The sequence below is a fragment of the Zerene cesonia genome, chromosome 7 (genome assembly GCF_012273895.1).
Source record: "Zerene cesonia ecotype Mississippi chromosome 7, Zerene_cesonia_1.1, whole genome shotgun sequence".
NCBI classification, from domain to species: Eukaryota; Metazoa; Arthropoda; class Insecta; order Lepidoptera; family Pieridae; genus Zerene; species Zerene cesonia.
In genome coordinates this window covers 7473874-7497308 of record NC_052108.1, presented here as the reverse complement: position 1 = coordinate 7497308, position 23435 = coordinate 7473874, and the positions used below count along the sequence as shown (strand labels likewise).

The window sequence follows — 23435 nt, the reverse complement described above, 5'->3', positions numbered from 1 at the left end:
CCGCCGCCGATACGAGATCTATCAAAATGAGGGACCCGCGTCAGATATCGATGTCTATAATTCAATTTTAAATGTCCAACCACGTTACTTTCCTTCGAGGGTTAGGGATTAGGGAAGGGAAATTTTATTAAGTTCAATATCGTGTTTCATCGTATTGAAAAGTTTGCAAAATGTTGTGAGGATTATATCAGCTTTGTAAACGATTTTTATTTTTATTATGAAGTCTTATGGGTACGTTTTTATTGACACCCTTGGCCGACATACGCTTTAAACGAGTTTAAGTAAAAGTTGACTTTTATGCTATTTTCCACTCATTCTAAAAATAGGAAAAACCAATTCCACTTGATTATTTCAAAGTTCGGTTACCTCAATATTCAATGTATGCAGATTCATATTTGTTACACACACACAAATATACACATTCACATAGCATTAGAAGTTCAGTTTAAAGTCAAGTCACCGAACAAATGCGTGTTAAAATAAATAATGGTGTTGATAACATCTAGGCACTGACGAAGTAAACAATGACAGCACCCCATCGCGCTGAAATTGGACAAAGGAATATAAATTGTTGTGTAAACTCCAACACGCGGTTGACCAATCCGAGACGACCAGTATAGGCGGAAAGCGGGAAATCATATAAAAACCAATTAGTAGTAAGATAACCCAACTGATAGGCTGAAGGAAGACATTTGTGACGGGGGAAGTCAAAGAAGTGTCTGCGTGTGTGTGCCTCATACACACACACACACACACTGCCATGTGTGCATCTTATTTCTTGTAGATAGGAGACATAACTAGATAAATATATCAGGTATATAGTTCAAACGTCTATTAACACTTTATTTCCTCCTCTCCACTCTATCCCTCGCCTCAGGGATTTCCGGCTTGAGTGTATATTTTATATTATATATTTTACTTTAGCTTCACTTACGTGGTAGGTTTGAGTGAACCCAGTCTCGTAATTCTTAGAATGATGTTAACGCTGAGAAGTGCTACTCATGATATCTAATGATACCATTCTTGGGAATGGGTGCACGTGCGCCTTGCTTTGTTATAATTGGAATATATTAGGGAAAGTGTTATTTTACATATACATTTTGTAGATATACTGAACCATGTATAATTTATCTTAATACATATAAATAACATGTCACATTGTATGTCCGCCATTGTATGGACTTCTAAACTAGTCAAATCAGCACACCATGTGCAGTTTTATCCAACTTAAAAGGTAGGATAGTTTTATTATTTCATTTAAAGCAGGGTGGAGCCGGGGCGTGCAGCTAGTAAACTATATGAAATTTAAAAAGCATACGTTAAATTCAAAACTCTTTACCGGTCATAAATCAAAGTCACAAGTTCGCCAAAAAAATCTGTCATAAACGTTTTTGACTAAGGGTGTCAGTCAGTAAAGTTTTTTATTTATTTCTGCAGTCAAAGTGGTTTTGACCAGTTGATAAGTATTGACTGTAACATACACAAAATATTAAAGTGCATCAAGGATGCCACAAACAGGCAAACACACACACGCATGCACACAACTTATAATCCCGTGGTTTTTGCGACTGGGGTTCATAATATCATATCAGAAATGTTTTTCCATACCTTCTTATGTCAAATGCTTTTTAGTCGCTTTCTTTTACAACTTGGCGCCAATGGTTTTTATATGCCAATACAATCTGATATCGCTCTAGCCCGCGCCGCTAACGCGGGACTTATTGAATCACAATAGCTTCTCTAACATCATCAGGACTTCATAACGACCTCTTTTTTCATGAAAAATGTCTAATTTATAATCAATGTGATTTTGCTTTCTTTCATTACTTGGTGATCTTCATGAAATTTTACATAATATTTTGTGGATTTTGCAATTTTAGGAGTAGTGTTATCTATTTGACTATTTAGCAGAGACTAGTTTTAGAAAAAAGTTTGGCAAATCCAAAGGTGCACGACTCATGCTCATTTGTTCCATAAAAATAAATATGTATTAAACTAGCTGCACCCGGCAAACGCTGTTCTGCCTTACTCTTATCATTTAGGGGTATGAAAAATAGATGTTGGCCGATTCTCATAGATACCGGATAAGCACAAAAAATTTCATCAAAATCGGTCAAGCCGTTTCGGAGGAGTATGGCAACGAAAACTGTGACACGAGAATTTTATATATTTTTAGAAAAAAGTTTGGCAAATCCAAAGGTGCACGACTCATGATGCTCATTTGTTCCATAAAAATAAATATGTATTAAACTAGCTGCACCCGGCAAACGCTGTTCTGCCTTACTCTTATCATTTAGGGGTATGAAAAATAGATGTTGCCCGATTCTCATAAATACCGGATAAGCACAAAAAATTTCATCAAAATCGGTCAAGCCGTTTCGGAGGAGTATGGCAACGAAAACTGTGACACGAGAATTTTATATATTAGATAATCGAGTGTTCCAAAATAGATACACAAGCACTCCTGTGTATTTTTGTCAGATTTAGTTTTTTATTGATAATAATGAAATGGTACAATATATAATCACAATTTTCAATACCCATCACCGGATCGTGGATCTGAAGCTAATAAAAAAAATTATTCAATTGATGCATTTTTACGCAAGTTATCGTGTCCCAAAGAAAAAAAAAGTATTGATTGACGGGAATTTTATTTTGACTATTTCTGTATTTTTTTTTTAGGTTTTATTACATTAAATCCATCTTTTTTTCAGTGAGACAAATATTTTCCATTAAATTAAATTTCTAATGGTGCGCAGGTTGAAGTGATTGCGTGGATAACTGATCGTGTAATTAATGAAATAGTTGCGGAACCGAGGCAAAACGAATATTTCGATAATAGAGCACTCTCTGATGCTTCGCATCATGAGTCATGCGAGAAAAAAATATAGAAGTGCATTGTCAAAATTTATATACCGTGCTTGATTTTCAACAGTTGCATTAAAAAAAAGTCCCAATCATCATCATCAGCCCATATATGTTCCCACTACTGGGACACAGGCCTCCTATGAAGGTCCCAATACTGCGTTATTATTTGCTTTAATTAAATTTTTACAACAAATATTTCTAAAATCTTAAAATTTTCTCACGAAAACAGGTTTTAAATGTGAAAAATATAACATTTTCCACCAGTATAAAACGTGAAAAGGAAATACATTCGCAATCCTCTTTCGAAATAAAATGTCATGCTCGAATTCACCGATGCTTCTCGTAAGCTTCTGGAGAAATCAGATGATTTCAAAATGGGCTGGCTTTATATATCTGAAAAATTCTATTTTATTTGTACAATATAAAATTATGACTTTGATAAACTATAGTACTTACACTAAGTTTCCTAAAAATAATTAAGACATTGTTTTATATTATTATCTGGAACAATTATTAATAAATTATAAAAATAAATTACTGATATCGGTTGTATATGTGGCATTGTATATATTGGGGTAGCGTTTCGTACTGGATGGTATATGGATAGTAAAAAACCTTGATCGACTCCCATTTAATCCCAATAAAATCTTAATATAGTTATTTTCAATGAGACACAAACAATACAAAAAAATTATATTGATCAATAACTTTCTTGTTCTAAAAGTATTTGTATTTTTCAATTATTTCGATTTTTTCTTACTTCCAAGTCTAGGCATATTTTTAATTGATAATATACCTAATAAAAATTTATTCTAGTTTCAACATAAAATTAATGTCACACCAGCTATAAACAAAGATGACATTTTACGGTTTAGCCATTGTGGTCTTCTAATCCTACAAAACAAAGGGACAATATGAGATTCCCGCTGAAAACTATTGTCTTTGCGGTTCGTTAAATTTTGCTAGAATATGTTTTGAACGCATATTAATTTTAAATGTGTGAACGAATGAATAACGTAGTTTTGGTAGGTTATAATTAACTTACGTTATTATACTATTCATATGAAGCTGAATTGTATGTTTAAACACGATTATCTCGGAAATTATTAGAATTGAGAAATAAATTGTGTATTGAATGGGCCGTTTATTGTGGAAGGCAAGGAAGTCCACAGTAAAAGATCATGTGCCGCGTCGATAAAACTGATATGAACAGCTAGTTACTTAAAAAATAAAGAAAAAAATCATCATCATCAGCCCATATATGTTCCCACTGCTGGGACACAGGCCTCCTATGAGGCCATAATCCACCACGCTGGTCAAGTGCGGGTTAGCAGATGTCACATGTCGTCGAATTTTTGATTCTTGGACATGCCGGTTTCCTCATGATGTTTTCTTTCACCTTTTAAAGAAAAAATTAAAAGCGGTCATTTGTTTCTAATGTATAATGTCAAAACGTTCTCACTTATTGTGAAAATTCTATCACGTGAACATAATTTTAGATTTTACTCACAACATACCCGGGCGTAGCTCGTAAGTTCTGAATTAAAAACAAGGGACGCGTAGTTACTTCTTTAATAATAATGTTTTTCTCAAAATGAGAATTATTGTCTCAAAATATATCAATATTCATGGTTATACATTAGGTTTCATTACAACTTTACCAAGAGTATATCGACATTCGACAGGATAATGCTCCAAGGACAATTATTCTATGAATATTTTTCTCTGAAGCCGTTTGATCTTGGTGTCTTGTTACGACAAAATTTGTTTGATCTTAAACTCAATGTGATTCAATATGGGATTAGATATCATGTTATGTTTAGTTACATATTTAATTTGTTTATCTTTCCTTTTATTTATTTATCTAGATAGTCACCCCGGCTCGCCCATGAGGACTATTTTGTGACTTTTTCACATCTCAATGTGGAGATAATTCAACAAACCAAAAATCAATTAATTCCGTTCAGCCATTCTTCCTTACACCTGCATAAACCAAATAAAAGATACAAAAATCTTCCAACTTTTGTTAAATTTAACAGATTTTTCTATGAAATGGTTGCTTCAGCGAGCCAACAACAGAACTATTAAAGTATCAAGCAATACACATTTCTACTTCAAGCCATTAAGAACAATAGTATAAATCACGTACAGCCCATTCGTAGAATGAAACTAAGATTTATATAAGAATAATGTCCAGGCTTCGGCTCCGAATAACCAATTCGGTTTTCGGTTTTTTCATAATGGCGTGCGGCAGTACGAATGACGAATAAATAAATTCAACGTGACACGTAGTTCAATAAACTATTGGATTATTGAAAGTTCGAATAATAGATTTGTAAAAATTTACTGCAAATCAATTGACTCTTCAATTTGATTGAATTGAAACAAAAATTTCAAGTTAATTGTAAATTTTAATTTAACCTGAGGCATAATGTAAACAACCATTATAAAATGCGTTAGTTGACATTTATAAAAATTTTACGGGTGACAATTTTCTAATAATTTATTCGACAAATCCTTTAATCAACTTGACCTCACCTTCACATAAATATACATCGACTAAAAATTATGCAAAAGAGTAGTATAACATTCACTTACATATACGCACCCTAATTCTAATATACACACATAAACTGACACACGCACACGCACGCACACACATTTACACACACATACACACACATATACACACATTCGTACACTTCACAATTTACTATTAATATCTAGTTATAATCGGTTTATTCAAATTTTCACATAGCTAGTTATAATACTTAAGTTAAGGAAGAGCGGGTCCTCCTGACACAGGTTTTTTCTTAAACTTACTAGGAGGTCCCTACTACTCCATATTTTGTAAAGTTGGAAATGAAATAAACTATTTTTTTTTTTTTTTTAACATTGACAATTTTTTTTATCACAATCCATAACATACTATCATTTCGATTGATCAACCGAACTAACCAATGCTGTAACAATATATTGCTATTCCGGTGTTACTTTCATACAATCTGTCTATATTTATGATGGTCTAGTAGCAAGGCCACTACACGGCCTCAATCCATCAATACACAAAGCTTCTACACAACTCGGCCAGTGCTTTGACAGATCAAATCAGCTCAACGTTGCACCATGTTGTAAACGTTTATTAGAACACGCGTGTATTTCACATGGACTAGTGTAGCTTTTAAGAAAATAAAAAACGTATTTGGAAACATACAAAAACAGTCGAATTGATAACCATTTTTGAAGCCGGTTGATAAAACGATACAAAATTTAGTTTTTTAAATAAAACTTAATTGAATAGAATATAAATGTTTGCTCTGAGTTGGAAAGCGGTAGTTTAGCTACAAACTAAATTTGAACTTTTTTATACAATTTCGAATTCTCAGTTCTTTAAAATGTTTTATTTAATAGAGTTCGAATTAGATTCGCCACTTATGAATAAGTGAAGAATAAGCTATCCGGCGAATAAAATTATATTTCTAAATTTATTTTAAAACCAATTCATATAATTATTAAAACTGCATTTTCGTGCTTGATTTTACACGTACATTATAAAACGAAAAATAAGATCCTTCAACAAATTTAAATGAATTCTATTTATTTCAATTATCTTTCCATCTAAATGAATACTTTCGTAATTTAGTTATAAAAGCAAATAAATCTTATACGATACGTACATTGTTTGAGGCTTACATTTTGAAATAGCTATATATAGGACAAGGCAATTATTTATTATATTGACGCACAATAAATAACATTTCAAGTATTTAATAAAATATAATTAATACAAACACCTTCAACTGAAAAAAAGAATTAAAAAACTGATTAGTTTCTAGTATTTTCTTGTGTTTGATTTTACGCGAGTATTATACATATTCGATTAGTTTCTCCCATGTATGTGTTTTTCATTTAAATTTGATCAATTTGAAAGTGGTTTTGTGGGCAAGTAGTCACAAAATAGTAATAAATTGGTATTCTCGACACTCGTAATAAATACGTCACACGGAAGCCAATTCGTTATTTATCTAACTTAATAATATTAATACATAAATCAAACAATTACTACTTTAACACTACTATATTCGGTAATATTTGACATGCACACATTATTTGTTCAACATTTTATGGTTCTTATTGGATTTGATTCTTTGCCGTGTGTTACATTATGAGCACTTTATAAACCCGAATTTAGATATGTAGTGACGTCATAACATGACGTGCACTTGATATAAATTGGAGGGCAAATGATAAAGCATATTACCAGATTATAGGGGTGAAATAAAAGTATTGATTATGATATTGTTCTAACAAATAATCAGTCAATCACTTTGTTATGTAACGAAGAAAAAATAAGTGGACGGTACCAGTTTGCTTAATAATAAAACCAAGCACACATAATTTAATTATGAATTATAGATGTCTGAATAATAAATGTTATCTATGTGGAGTTTATACTGTTGATTAGAAAACACTAATTTGTAAAAATAACTAATGTTTTAGTTATTGACTATGATTCGTTTTTCTTTACACCTACCTGTTTGAACTAAATTGACTCTTCCAGAATTCCCATACAGAAAACATTGAATAATATGAGCAATAAATAACTCAAAACACAGAAGCAATGTCAACCAACATTACTGACATTGCTCTTTGTTAATCAGAAAAGTAATATAATGTTTCTTTCATATCTAAATTCGAGAGTACACACGGAAAGTCATAAAGATACGCGTTATTTATATTTCATTCGTCTGATTATTAGACGTGAACAGCTTTTTCCACATCAATTTTGTTTTCGGTAAATTTTTTTTGCATTTTTCTTATGAAAATTCTATAAACGAGTGTAGACTTTATTACATTGGACAGTAAGGTGCCTGCGGGAAAAGGTGATGATTTTCGATAATTAATTTGTTTTTTTTTCCTGCACAGGGTATTAATCTACATTATAAAATAACTACAGGCTCGGCCCGGCTGCGCCCGAATATCAAAATTCCTGTTTTATCCCAAGGGAGTATTTAATCGGGATATAAAACTATTCTATCACCCAAGTCAGCTCATAGCCTGTCTGAATACCAAATTTCATGAAAATCCATTCAGTAATTTCAGCGTGATTAACGGACAAACATACAAACTAACAAACTTTCTTTTATAGTATTATATAAATATTGTGATAGTAAACCTTTTGTAGTGTTTCTTGCTTTTTCGAGTTACTTTGTTTTTAATATATATTTTTATGATCTCAATTAGCAATTAAAACTAAACCATTAATTCCTATTATAAATAACAAATAATATTCATTTTATCTGTATTTTATGTTTTTAGAATTCGATGTTAAAGTTTCGATTTTATATTGACGCATGCATTGGAATTTTTCCTGTGAACAAAAATATTAAAAATTCCGCATGTTTTTTAATCAAATGCATTGGGTGGTATGAAGGTATAAGAGGTACACCTTTTAATATTTTTTGCTCTTTCACACAAAAACGACTGCACCGATTTTCCGAAAAATTGGTGTATGGATAGACTTTAGTCTGGATTCAATAATTTTGTACCACGAGAATAAAGCCGAAACTAATGCTAGTTAGATTAGACGATAACAAATCTTATTATTCCCTTGTCTTATTTCACTATATCACTATAAGATACAAAATATATACATAAAGAGAAATACAATAATACATTTTCCTAATAGAGTCATTCCCTAATATAATAAATTCAGCGTAAACACCGAAAATATATTTGAATATATTTTGTTATTACGTGCGTGTAATTTACTTAACAATGTCTTTCGTCGTACATTTTCGAATAAACCGTTGTTTCGTAATAGAAATAATTTTCTTGACAAAGTTTGACTGAGCAAATCTGATATTCATTTTCCTCGAAAATTTACATTTGAAAAGTTGTAATTTACGCCTTTTTATCGTAAAACCGTAACTGTTTGACAATACAACTTCTATCATCCCGAACATTTACGACACTGGAGCCTTCATGATATGAACCTTTATACAATTAAAAGGCCGGTAAAGCAGTTGTACCACTACCAGTGTGTGTACGGTTGGTGTAACTATTTAACATCAGGAGGCACTCTTGCCCCCTTGCTTGTTCCGCCATTATAAAAATCATTGATATTGGGAAAAACAGACGTTATATGAACATTCTATTAAAGATCCATATATTACACTAGGTGAAATACAAATATTATAAAGTTAAAGGTCATAACAATTGGAGGAATTTGTTAGGAGTTAGTAATTTTATATTAAATATTCGTTTAGAAGCTCTTATCTATATTGGAAGTATTCAAAAATGAGGCATTCATTTAGCATATAATTAATAATTTTATTATAATTGCAAGGCATATAAAACTTTTTCTGTACAATATAAAATATACATAATAATCGGACGTTTCAAATAATTTCAATCAAATAAAAGAAAATAGTGAAAAACAAAGTTTATATTCAATTTGACAAATTTGAGATGGTAGTAAAAAAGTAATAGAAATTCAATATAATAATAAATATAAAGATAAACAAGTATTCATATAAAGTATTGCAGTGTTGTCATTAAATGCTACCAGTCGTTATTATAAGTACATACAATAAAATATTATTTGGAAACTGTTTATCTTATCGCCGAAAACGTTTTTGTGTACCAACCTGTTAATACTTTTAAACCTTTTCGTATCGCGATCTACATAAATGCATTCGGAATGTTATTTCAACAATAGTGTAACATTGTTGAAATATTTGCAAGAAAGATCTTTAAACAAATGATGGAATTACATATTGTGAAATGTTTTTAACAAAAACCTTAACCGCCATAAAACTGTCAGATCTAGACCAAATTTTAATCGGAGCATACGGGATTCAATAAAAAAAAACCTCAAAATTGCCCAGTCGAAAGTTCTGAAGCAATGAAACCAGTCGTTGACCTCCTCCTTTTTTAAGTTGGTTGATAATTAATTGTAAATTGATTGAATGACAAACATTCTGTCAATAAAAATACTAAAATTTACTTAAATTTTATTATTTTGTTAAACCGAAATTATAGTGATACAATAAATAATGATATATTTTAAATTTAGCATTACTAAACTCTTCAATACTATGAAGAAATCTATTATAAAATCGTATATCTTGTCGCAAATTATTTATTTACTTTAGAAAGCCGGAAAACAGGCATTTTGCTTCTTTCCTCGTATCATAACAATGTCTATCACCTACTATTGTATGTAAGTCGGTGTTATTGTGTCCATGTAAAATGATATAAAGTATGTACTGTGAGGGTACAGTAAGGATACCAGTATTCTTAAAGAGATCTCCTAGTGAGTCCCGTGTACGTAAATATATATACTTAGATTATAGATTCAATTACTTAAAGAGCTTCCACACATGAAGAATATATTTTACGCATTAAGACATAACAAAACACGTAAAACCAGCCATACATTGAAATCTCACGTACTCTGTATAGTGACATTTGTACTGACATTTGTTGCCGTGGAAAGATTAATCGAAAAAGTTTAAAGCTGTATTGTATAAATGCTAAAAAAAATTAACCTTACTGCGAAACAAGACGTCATTAACACGTGAACTTAGCTCATAAAAAGCCCTCTATTTGTCTTTTCCTTTTGTTGTAGTAACTTTTGAAATCAGCACACCGCTGATTGAATAATTCGGAAAAGTTTATATTATTTTTAGTATATCGTAGTTTAAAGGAAATATAAGATCTAGGACTTAAATAGATTGTGTTAATACCGAGCGTTATTAGATCTTCTGTGAAAAATGAAAAATACAAGCAAAAGAATTATTTTAATACGATTTATAAGAAATGGCACGATTCGCAACGTTATCGTTCCATTAGCCGAGAAAATGCGAAAGAAATTGATAATCCTATGAAGAGATTAGACCCATTTGAAGATTTAAGCTCATTGTATTGCTGTGAAAACCATTTTGTCGTCAATATAATAATTTAAAATGCACATCATCACATTCGAGAAGAGTTGTCTATAAAAAATTTGACATCGTTACCATAGCAAGGTTATCTTTTCAGTAGTTACTTACCATTTACTTATTTCATTATTATTAGTATTTTTTGAAAAAGGATGATATCGTTTTTAATTATATTAGGAAATGCTAGAATTTAAAATAGATACCCTTTAAAAATATCTGTAGATACTCTTTTGTACATTTATATTTAACGCTTTGCAGTCTCGGCGAATTCGTGCCTAATCATGTGATACTTTGTTGAAGAAATATATAAAAACCTCCATAAAAATAAGGGTTGGATATATCAAGATTATAAAAATGCGTGAAAATTTTTTTATACGTAAATTTTGTATCTAAAATGTTAAAGTTTTTATCTTTGTCTATAGTTGGAAAATTATAACTGAATGGTTTTTTGAAGAATAAATCCACTCTCTTAATTCAGTCTACAGTAATTTTTATTCCTACATATAAATGTAAGTTTATTTGCCTGTGTCGTAAGTTTCAATTTTGAACTATTTTATTGGTCCTATATTGGAGAGTAACTAGTGATAAGTACCTACGTGTTTTTTGAAACTGCCAAAGGGAAGTATGCAAAAATATAAGACTTGAATGCTTCTTTTAATGTGGGGAGTCGACGTCACGCGCTTCGGTATGAATTACGCCAGCAGCAGGAAGTACGAAGAATTAGTAACTACTACTGGATTTCGTTCGGTAAATGGGGGGGAAAACACCATATTATGTATATTTAACATCAACAAAATCTACATGCTAATTACTTTATGACATTTTAACATTTATGATGTATGCAATGATAACAAAAGAAGTTACCTATATCCGTATTATATAAAAAGCTATTGAGTTAAAGACAAATGCTTCATGCAATATGGAAAAAAAAAGTAAACAAGGTTTTACAGAACTAAAAACTCATTCATTTCATCTGAATGTTGTTTTCATAGCTTTAGATTCAATTCAATTAACTAGTCGGTATTAGATTTCCTTACACAAACAATAACTGTAATAAGTCAAACATCGATTGTTAGCTGAATAGAAACTGTTCAGTATGTTTTTTGTATATGTTTATTTAATGAAAGAATTGTTTAGAAATTAAAAACTTTTCAACGGATTTTAAACGCGATTTATTGCGAAACGGGAGACAGCCTCCCCGTGACCACGCTCGCTGTAAAGTGTTCGAAACGTCGGGTTAATAACATAATGAATAAATCGCGTTTAAAATCCGTTGAAAAGTTTTTAATTTTCTAAATGTATAATACTCGCGTAAAACCAAACACAAGAAAGAATTGTTATCAACCGACTTCGAAAAAAGGAGTACTATTGTTAACTTTTATTGCCCTCGAACGTGTGAGCAACAGCTAGTCTCCACCCATTATAAATACACCTTTTAAAGCTGTACCCAAATGTATGACAGTCTCATGAATTTCATGCCTGAAAAGGAACCTTGTCAATAGTTTTTATGAAGTGTGGAGGGTGTAGCGATATGAAAAATATTAATTGAAAATAATTCCCGCGATGATGCGAACAACACACACAAAGTACATGCAATAAACATGCTGGTGAAAAGCGTGCAAATAAAACACACCATCATTTACTTACCTCAGCACGTACAGTGAAGAAAAGCTAGTAATTGAACATCCGTTGCTGTGAGATAGCGCTTCGTCTGGCAAATTTATCTTTCATTATATTCAAAAAGCATTTCACACATGGAGCTTTAAACAAATATCGCTCCAACTCGAAGCATAGAAATAATGCTTTTAAAAATCAATCAAGCATTGTAATACCGTTAAACTGAACAATTTGAAGAAAAGTAAAGATTGAAAATTTTACTTCAACTACAGAATAAATGTAAAAAGCTGCGAAATTCCTATAATGCGAATGAAAGAATATCTAATACTTATTAAAAAACCGTGCATACCTAATGAATTCAATAGGTTTGATGTATTGAATTACTTTAATTAAACCTATGTAACTTGAAGAATTTAGCGCCGTTTCGACAATACTGACTATATTTAACACTTATATAATCTTCTTAAATACGTTTTCCTTGTAGCCTCCAATTACGTTATAACCTGTGTGAAATAAATGTAGGAAATTGTACAGATTGGTGAGCTTATAAGCTCAGATTAGCTAATCACTTTACCCGAGGCATCGATAACTCTTTCCTTTGGACATCCTCTAGCTGTGTATTGACTAATGGACTAAGATCGATGAACATCTTGGAGTAATTTGTGGATCTAGCGGACTAATTGTATTACGGAAGTGCGCGGGTAATGAGTCGACATATAAATTAATAAATAAATTAAATTAATATAAGTATATGCAAAGGAAAATAAACTTTGCGGATGAGAATAGGTCCTGGTTTAGCTTGAAATTTCAGAAGAAGAATCACTCAAAAATTTACTCAAAAATTTGCGAAATATTGAATGATGATTTAGTTTTAGTATTGATTTTAGGAGACATATTCACAATTCAATATTATAAATTCAAAATTGTAAATAATACAATGGACACGATCATGGACAGATTGATGGAAAATTAAAAGGAATTTAATTTTCTATATTTATATTAAAACTCTCGTAACATCAAAGACATATTATTTGGTAGCTTTGAAGTGTATTTAATCTTGAATCAAATAACCTGTAGAATAATTGAAATGGTTTTAAATATAAATAAATGAACACTTCAGTGCTCTGTCTAAAACACAGATTTAAGTAATTATTTGTAATTTTAGAATGTTTGATAAGATTATTCCATTATCTAACTAAATACGACGAATACAAATCGCATAACAACGACCATTAAACACTGAGATTGATCGTCACACTATCGTAATTATTGACGAGCCAAGTAATGGACTATTCAGTAACCCATTAAAGATCTAATGGCGGTTTTGGTGACTTCATTATCGAATAATTCATCGTATATTTACTGTTTATTGTGATTGTATTTTTATATGCTGTAAGCACGGGAGCATTTATATTTAAAAATTTGCAATTAACCTGTTTATTGTCAGTTACAATTGAACTTTTTGGTGATTCGCTTTTTTTACTGTTTTTTTATTATTAAATTATTTAACTTGGTACTATGAAAATAGCAGTTTTGTTTATTATATTCTCATAAATCATAAGATATAATATACTTAGTTTTAAAATTACTAAATTATAGACGTTCAAACAGTTAGAGCTTTAAAAAAATGAATATTAATTCTTAACACAGGTTATACCTAGCAAGAGGGCCAGAGCCTCTCAATCAATTTGTACAAACATCAAGGTGAAAAAAAGATTTATTTATTATTATAATTAAATTGTTAGGTAAATCTTGTACTTTTATATGAAATATTTATTATAACGAAATCATATCTCATACCATCTCAATACTGTATCTTAGCATAAGAGAAAACAAATAAATATATATCAAACATTTAATGTAATTTCAGTCAGTTAAATCTCAGATTATTACTATGAGCCTGAGATACCTGCCCCAAGAATAAGATAAAGTGTTCAGACGTCCCACTAAACGCCCGTAATCTCTATAATGAGCACATCCTGTAACAAATTGAAAAGGAGATGCGAAGCACTTAATCATGGCAGCCATGATGAAGGGAGATAGCTGGGTTCAATGTATCGGTGATATCCTAAAACCGAAGCTATTTAACACTTGCCGGAAATCTTTCACTATAAACTTGTGAGGCATTTGTGCAATATCGCAATCTATATATATAAAATTCTCGTGTCACAGTTTTCGTTGCCATACTCCTCCGAAACGGCTTGACCGATTCCTCTGAAATTTGGTAAGCATATTGGGTAGGTCTGAGAATCGGCCAACATCTATTTTTTATCCCGATATTCCTACGGGATACGGACTTACGCGGGTGAAACCGCGGGGCGCAGCTAGTCTAATATATAAAATTCTCGTGTCACACTTTTCGTTGCCATACTCCTCCGAAACGGCTTGACCGATTTTGATGAAATTTTTTGTACTTATGCGGTATCTATGAAAATCGGCCAACATCTATTTTTCATCCCCCTAAATGATAAGAGCAAGGCAGAACAACGTTTGCCGGGTGCAGCTAGTATGTCTATATTATTACAAAGATGTCTGACAAGTCTTATAATTTAATCAATTTAGGTCAGTATTATTTGTTAGGATTTACACTTTTAGATAATAATTTTACTATTTTAAATAACAGGCATGCTTATATACTGTAACTACACATTGTTATAATAACTTTAAAATGGATCAATATCTTTGACAATTGATTAGAAGAAGCTCAATGATACAATGTGTAAATGTGTAATTAATGTTATTTTATACAAAGCAAAGAAAAACATATTTTGTAAGCTATTAATAATGTGAATTGACCAGCACAAAAAACCAAAAGTTGCCGTATAAATTAAAGAAATTAGCACGAAAATTTCAACGAAAATTACGTAATTATGAAAAAAGGACCAAAGTTTGATTTTAACGAAGTAACTGAGACGAAACCCGTTACAACTTTTAAAACCAAATCAATAAAAAAGTAATTAGTAAGCGATTAGCAAACCTAACCAAAGATGCTTTAAAAGCTAATTTACACCGTAAAATGAAAGGGCCCTACGCTATCTAGTATGATAAATTGCTTAATTTGAATATTGCAAAGTTATATTTATTCATATTTCCTTGTTTGTCTATGGCAGCAATTTTCCATATTATACGGAAACTCAATTAACACTCGAGTGTTTGTGGGGTTGAAATGTTTATTTAATAAGAATATCTCGAATTATCCTCAAACGTACTGTGGCAATTTGATATTTGTAAGTATAAATTAATATTCCTCTTCTTTTGTTTCAGATATGCAGATCACAGTCATCTTACCAACAACCCGATTTACATAGTATCGATTATGAAGCAATCACCGCCGCACTTAAGCAGTTGATAAACCAATCATAATACAGCATGAACATCGATCTTTTCGTCCATTTATGTTCAACGATCTATCAACCAAATCTGTCCCATAAACATGCAAATACAAACAACCGACCTAAACGGTTTATGATGCCAAGTTAAATAATCTATAAATTATGCAGACCGAATGGAGTGCTAATGAATCCTTGTACAATGAAAGTTACAGCAATTTCAGCGATAGCTACCAAAATGAGAACATTACTATACCGCCCGACCCTATCGAGGACAAAGCGATTCAAGCCGCTTTTTGCACAGCCTACACAATCATTTTCACAGTCGGCATCTTTGGTAATGCCCTTGTTTGCTACGCTGTAATTAGGAACCGGGCCATGCAAACTGTTACCAACCTATTCATTACGAACCTGGCCTTATCAGACATTCTGTTATGCGTGTTCGCCGTACCTTTTACTCCCTTATACACGTTTCTTGGTAGATGGGTCTTCGGTGGTCCACTATGCCACATCATGCCTTACGCTCAAGGTTGCAGCGTTTATATTTCCACTCTCACTCTAACATCTATAGCTATCGATAGATTCTTTGTAATCATTTACCCCTTTAAGCCCCGGATGAAAATCACGACGTGCATTGGACTCATTATTTTTATTTGGGTCTTCGCTCTAACCGTTACCTTTCCCTACGGATATTATATGACACTACAAGATATTTTCTGCGAAGAAAAATGGCCGTCGGACCAAATCCGTAAAGCTTTTGGGGCCGTTACGACTATCATGCAATTCGTGCTACCTTTTATAGTGATGGCTTTCTGCTATACTTGTGTTAGTATAAAGTTGAATGATAGATTAAAATCCAGACCGGGAAGTAAAAATAGTAAAAAGGAAGACGCTGAACGGGAAAGGAAGAGACGAACGAATCGAATGCTCATTGCAATGGTTGCAATTTTCGGCCTCTCATGGCTGCCATTGAATTTAATAAATATAAGTAGCGATTTTTATTCATTCGCAGAAGATTGGAGATACTACATGGTATTGTTCTTTATAGCGCATTTTATAGCCATGTCATCCACGTGTTACAACCCCTTCCTCTACGCGTGGCTGAATGAAAACTTCCGAAAGGAATTCAAACAGATTCTTCCATGTTTAGGAGCATTGGTGACGAAGAAATCCAAAAGGAACTTTAACCAGTCTGATAGAACAGGAATGTACCGGTCGGAAAAAACGTGTAACGGAAATGAGACCGTTCAGGAGTCGCTGCTGACTTCGACCATAAATAAGATGCCTTCAGTTAGATATAAGATAGAATTAAATGATACTGTGAAAGTGTACGAAGATGATGCGGACAATGTTAGCCCGGATGAGAAGCCGGAGGACAACCCGAGTCCGAATGAAGACTGCGTTAAGATGTATATGTTTGTAGATAAAACTGTAGTTACGTCAGATAAGGAGCCCATAGTGTCTGCACTGTAAATAATGGTGAGTGAGGTTATCAATATTTTACTTTTCAATTTTGATTTATTATAATATATATGAACACCGTTGTACCAAACAAATGAAACGATCTCAATAAAAATAATTCAGTTCAAATGCAGATATCTTCCAATTAAAAAATTATCCAAAAAAACTTAAGGAGGAGGTTCTCAATTCGACTGAATTTTTTTCTTACTCGAAGTCTTTGTATGTGTCACTTTTGAATTTTTAGTAGATTGACCCGTTTTTCCGACAATATCGTTTGATACCCCTGATAGTTAGTTTATGTACATTATTCATCTAGATAAGATGGCCTTACTATAATAGATACAATACAGCTTCATTCAGTAGTGTCCTTGTGAACGAGCAGTAAACATCTTAATATTTGACGATACTAAATAACCCAGTTAATATTACGATTACAAACCAATAAAGATATTTCTACGCAGTGACTCATGACATCCTCTTTCAACAGGTTTATTAATGTTGATCGAACGTAAAACCACGTAAATTTAAGTGCTACCAGAATTTGCAATAAAAACCCAGCCATAAATCAATCTGATATCGGTCGTTATTAGGCAAATCGGTAAATAACAGGCAAGGGACTCGTATCTTACAATAGCAATATTCACGGTTATAATTTTTTATAGTTTTATTTGAAACGCAATTTTGTTTATCAGTCTGTTTGCTCTTTAACTTTCATTTTACATAAAAAAATTATTTAGTAAGAAAATTTGACGCGATGAGACATTTTCATTATTATATTTTATTAAATAGAGATATATAAAACAAATTATGTTCTAAAGTGCGTTAATAAATCAAAATTAGGGCCGCCCCCTAACCAATAAATGCGAATTAATTAAGCGAAAAATTGAGTCATTAACATTTAATGAATTATATGAAAAGTGAAAAACCCATGCGCGTTATATTATGCCGCAGAAAAATGATCTTTTTCCCTTAATTATCATTGAAACCATTGAGTTCCCTTCACCCATTCTATATAAAACTACATAGTGGCCACTATGTATTCAATCTATATTCAGGGGCGCACGTGGAGGGATGTATGTGACAGCGGCCGATTGCCAATGAAATATTTATTTTACTTTTATGAAATCGAGCTTACACCGACGATATTTATTTCCTTATTATTTGCGAGTGGTTTGTTGTTCTTTATTACATTGGGAGGTTCAGATTGATACTGGTAGTGTAGCTTATAAGATTTAAGAACTTTATATTCGTTTAAAACTGAGCTACTAGACTGTTAGTAGACTTGACATAAGATACTGGTTATAGAAAACTACGTGTTTGATGAAAATATAAACAAGTCGTTACGTGCAGATATAATTGTAACAGATTTATAAAAAAGTCTAAAAAAACCTACAACCAGAGAAAATTACGTATTATTACTATGGCGCAATACAAATTTACATCTAAATTAACGCCACACACGAAATGCGATGGCAGATCAGCAAATAGCAGTAAATTACATAATAGTGTTTGCTAATAATGGAGGTTTAGTGATGAATAATCTGTTACTTGAATTCTCAATCATGATGACGTTTGTTGCTAAATGTATTGTGTGTATGTGTAATTACATGGCAATCCCTAGGTAACGAATTTAACTGAAAATTATCGCGTGATAAGAATGTTTATTTTCAAATCCATTTATTATGTCTCGTGCGTCAAATTAAGCGTTGTTTAAACAACATTTTGTGCCTTAAATTAGAAAATTATAATGTGAATAAAAAAATTAATTTAAAATAATCTAAATTAATATCATAGTAAAATATTTCTTATTAATTTAAAAGACAGCACACTTGATCACATTTTGAGTAAATTTTACATTAAAACACAACTTATGTCAGTTATTAAAAAAAAAAACTACTATCATTTACGTACGTCTTTTTGATTATTACCAGATTATTGCGACAAATTCATTTAATAACATCATCTTTATAAATTTACTATTTAATTCCTTATCTTTAAACAGGTAATTCAGTTATATATAAATAAGTATAGTATAATCTTAGCAAATCTAATAAACGGCAAAATTAGATATTCCATTACGCACGTGGATACCACAGATAAGATAAAAATTACACAGATTAATGGATCATACATATATCTCATAATCAGAATATCTTCATAAATAATCTGATTAGAGGTACTAAGACATCATCCATGCCACATAATTAGACATATTGTTTTATACAGGATGTCACGCCGTACTGTGATCACGAAACTTGTAGTTTTTAATACGCTGATTACGTAAAAATTACTCATAAAACCCCCGTTGCATTTTTCTTTCTATGTGATGTATTTTTAAACTCTCATGTGTATACCCCTAATAGACCACTAACTCACAACCACCGAAAAAACCTCGTGGCGCGTGTCTCTGCACTCTGAAGGTGGAATACAAATACATCTAAATAATCTGATGATAATGATAATAAAAAAACCGGTCAAGTGTGTGCGGGACGCGCGCATTGTAATAAAAATGAAAGAACATCGCGATACAACAAACGCCTAGCGCCATCTACTGACAATTCTATGGAGTTGATTAAATTATTCGAATTAAATGCAATGGATTGATGACGAAACACGAAGCCTGTTTAACTGTGATAGGTTTTCTTTTAACTTCATTATATACAAGTAATAGGGTAACATTTGAATTTTTAACGACCACCGTTTGGTTGGGACACATAAATAACTCTGAAAACACATAAAAATGGGCAAATTTTTTTTAATTTTACTCTTGCCAAATTACAAATTTGTAGTACAGTAGTTTTTTTTTGAGCCAAACCGGACGGACACGGACGGACAGACAAAAAGACAGACGCATATGGCGAAACTATAAGATTTTTTGACTACGGAACCCTAATAATTGACCCAAAAATAAACAAATAGATAAAGTTTGACTTATATTTCTTATTTTATGAAATATGAGTTCTCCAAAGCACTTGTGCAATATTTGTTTCGATCGTAATAAAACAGATGGAAATATATTTATTGCACAACTGATATTATCGATACGTGCATCTGCGTACTAAATAATATAAACGGAAAATGTGGTTGTAAAAAGCTTATAAACGAATTACGTATTGAAAGACCGTAAAGAATGTCAATATTTTGAGGTTATGCCAATTTGTTCCTTTCCTACATCGTATTTATGAACGGAGATACACTGGAAATTCTAAAAGTCACATTAAAATAGCGAATTGAAAAGTAACTGCTTGTAACCGACGTTACAAAAACAAAAGCGACTAAATTCGTTTTTTTTTTTTTTTGTTTTGACTGTCTTACCGATTGACGTTTTTATTTTTATGTTTGAAAGAAAATTTATGTCATATGAGTCTATTTTACAATTTTGGTTCCACCCCCAAAGGACGTTGGTGTAATTTTGAGTAGTAAATAATTATGACTTTTGTTTTTTTTTATGTACACATTTACACATTTAATAGCGGTAAATTTGAAAGACTATTTTTAGAATGCTAAATTTCCACGCAGAGAACTCAATATATCTTATTGTAAATAATTATTTTGTAATTATTTTGATACTAGAAAGATGACTTCATTAAGCAGTTAGTTTGTACGAACGTTACTATAACAGAATGAGAGATCAGACCTCCCTACATTCTTTCATTTCCTTTTGGGATCATATCGTTAAAAGCTTGCTTTTAAGTAATGAAAACTCGCCGTTCTTGCTCTGTGTAAGATAAAAACCCAACTTGTTACTTCTACAACTTTTGAAACAAATATTTGCTAATTAAGTTATTGTTCTTCAGATTTCATTAATTTTTTTAAAGAATATAAAATTGATTTGCACAGTAGATGTTAAACAAAGACCTGAATAAATAAATTACAGATATTTTTTGGTATGATAGCTGATTAAAGGCTGAAAAAAATATTAAAAAAAGTTTGTGATCTATTTTTTCTAAATTGCTTTAGCATTAGTTTCCTATATGTATATAGTCGATTATTTTTAGCACTTCGAGCTTATAAACTTTTCTTTGTGAAATCTATTTCCAAATTGATTTATTTTGTCGATTTATAGTATTTTTATTTGACCATTTCGTAGATTATCGGGTAAAGTAATTGTATATATATTGAATCATACTTATCTGTTAATTGGTATTAATTTTTTTCGTTCAAAGCTTATGTTACACGCGTCACCCAATGGCAATTAATCAAGTAGCGAATAGCCCAACTTATTTCGAAAATATAACATAACACAGACTATTCAAGATACTCAAAGTATTCAGTTATCTTGTTCATTGTTAAAGATAGAATATAATCTTATCCAGACAAAATATATTTCCAGATTTAAGACCTGGGAATAGATCGAATTTTTTATATTTTTTATTAGTTGATAGTTACCTGATAGGGGGGATTTAGCAGACCAACATACGCCGGGTTAGCAAGTTTTAAAACAAATATAAATATTATGTAATACTAGCTTTTTCCCGCAGCTTTGCACGCGTTATACACCTTAATACGCACGTAAACCTTCCTCTTGAATCACTCTATCTATTAAAAAAATCCCCATCAAATTCCGTTGCGTCGTTCTATATAAGCATACATAGGGACAGAGAAAGCAACTTTATTTCATACTATGTAGTGATGCTACTATTTATTGTACTAATATATTTTTGTGTTGTTTCAGGTACTTATTCTCCTGACGAAAGAGCGTCTGTAGATTATAGAAAATTCACGAATATAAATAAAACCAGCTTTAAGCTTATAGTATAATTAAATGTTGTAGACATGTGAATAATTATTGTACATTATATACGTAATAAATTATAATAGTGTTTGCATAAAATATATGTATATATGTACTTTAATTGTTAAAAGAAAAGAATCAACATCAATTATGTTCGTTAGAACTTGAGCCCATTGATGTAAATACTTTTCTAGTAATAATTATATAATAACGTTATGTGATTTTTTGTGTATTTTTGTAACAGTAACAGATTTATTAGGAAATATTGTCAATGAAAGGTAATATGTGCAATTTGATGTTCAAATAAAGTATAACTAAGTTATATGTTCTTTCATTTATACTATTATCTACTGATAATATTATGTTTTTAGACGACTTCTTGAATAAAACGTTAACATGGGATTTAAGAGTTTTCTACCTACTAAATGATCATAATCCTAACTATTAGTAATTCTTACTCATATTATATATACATTTGAAAGTGCGTTTGTTTGTCTTTCTTTCATATCGCAATGGATCACTCCATTCTGTGTGTTCTGTGATTTGATTTGATTTAAGTATAAAAATAGGAGACTATAGTGACATAGGCTACTTTTTACTGCAGTGGAATATCTCATTCCCATAGAAATTACCTATGACTACGCGAACGAAGCCGCGGAAATTTAGTTCAATAAATATTGTGTATTTATAGATAGGAGGATAGGATTAAATTAGTTAATTTAAATAGGATGACATGATTTAATAAGAGATGTGGCAGCATAAAACTAGTATAGAACTTAATTGTGTCTGTAAATCTCTTACCGTCCCTAGTGTAGGAGGTTATTGGAAGTAACGTATACAGATAAGTTATTGCACTTCGATTGCAGTTTCACGCTGTGCGTATCGTCTATATTATATCTCTGTACTTTTAAACTATTATATAGAGTAGTAACATCACTTTTATCACAAGTAAGGATTGAAGTTATTGCGTCTTACCAATAAACGGATAATTATTGCTATTAAATTAAGAAAAAAATTGGATTGCGACTCTCTTCCATTACAAGCAATTACAGTTAAAGACGGGTTTTTATATGTTATAGAGAGCAAACATTGTGGGTCAGATGTATTACAACAATCCATATCATAAAGGAATGAACTAAAAAGATTGATAAAAAACACCGATCTTCTATGGGGATGTGGTACGAGCTGGCCCATTTCGTGCGTGGCCAAAACGTGCTGAACTCCCATCCCTAATATTATGCCATTCGTTTTATATTTTGTATCCCTATAGTGACATTCAAGAAGAAGAAACTGCTATAGTAACACAATAATCTTCGCCTTCTTTCTGCGTTTATTCCTTTCTGAATTCTGCGTCTATCAGTCTGCATGAGTATTTAAGAAGGGTTTAGATTTACAATTCGAATGCGAGCGAAGCCCCGGGCAAAATTTTTTATTAAGTATATGTATATAAATATTTAAATTTTAACCATCAACCTCAGA

At 31.4% G+C, this 23435-nt stretch overlaps 1 protein-coding gene across 1 annotated transcript in view; it reads left to right on the top strand.

The window, feature by feature from the left end:
* The window catches only part of LOC119828331 (prolactin-releasing peptide receptor-like), a 46866-nt gene extending 24588 nt beyond the window's left edge, over window positions 1-22278 (top strand). Inside the window, exons 2-3 of the mRNA XM_038350452.1 lie at window positions 15696-17239; window positions 21897-22278. Of these exons, the coding sequence (XP_038206380.1) occupies window positions 15926-17233 (1308 nt within the window). The 5' untranslated portion in view covers window positions 15696-15925 and the 3' untranslated portion in view covers window positions 17234-17239; window positions 21897-22278. The remainder of the gene's footprint in view (window positions 1-15695; window positions 17240-21896) is intronic.
* Window positions 22279-23435: the final 1157 nt, after the last annotated feature.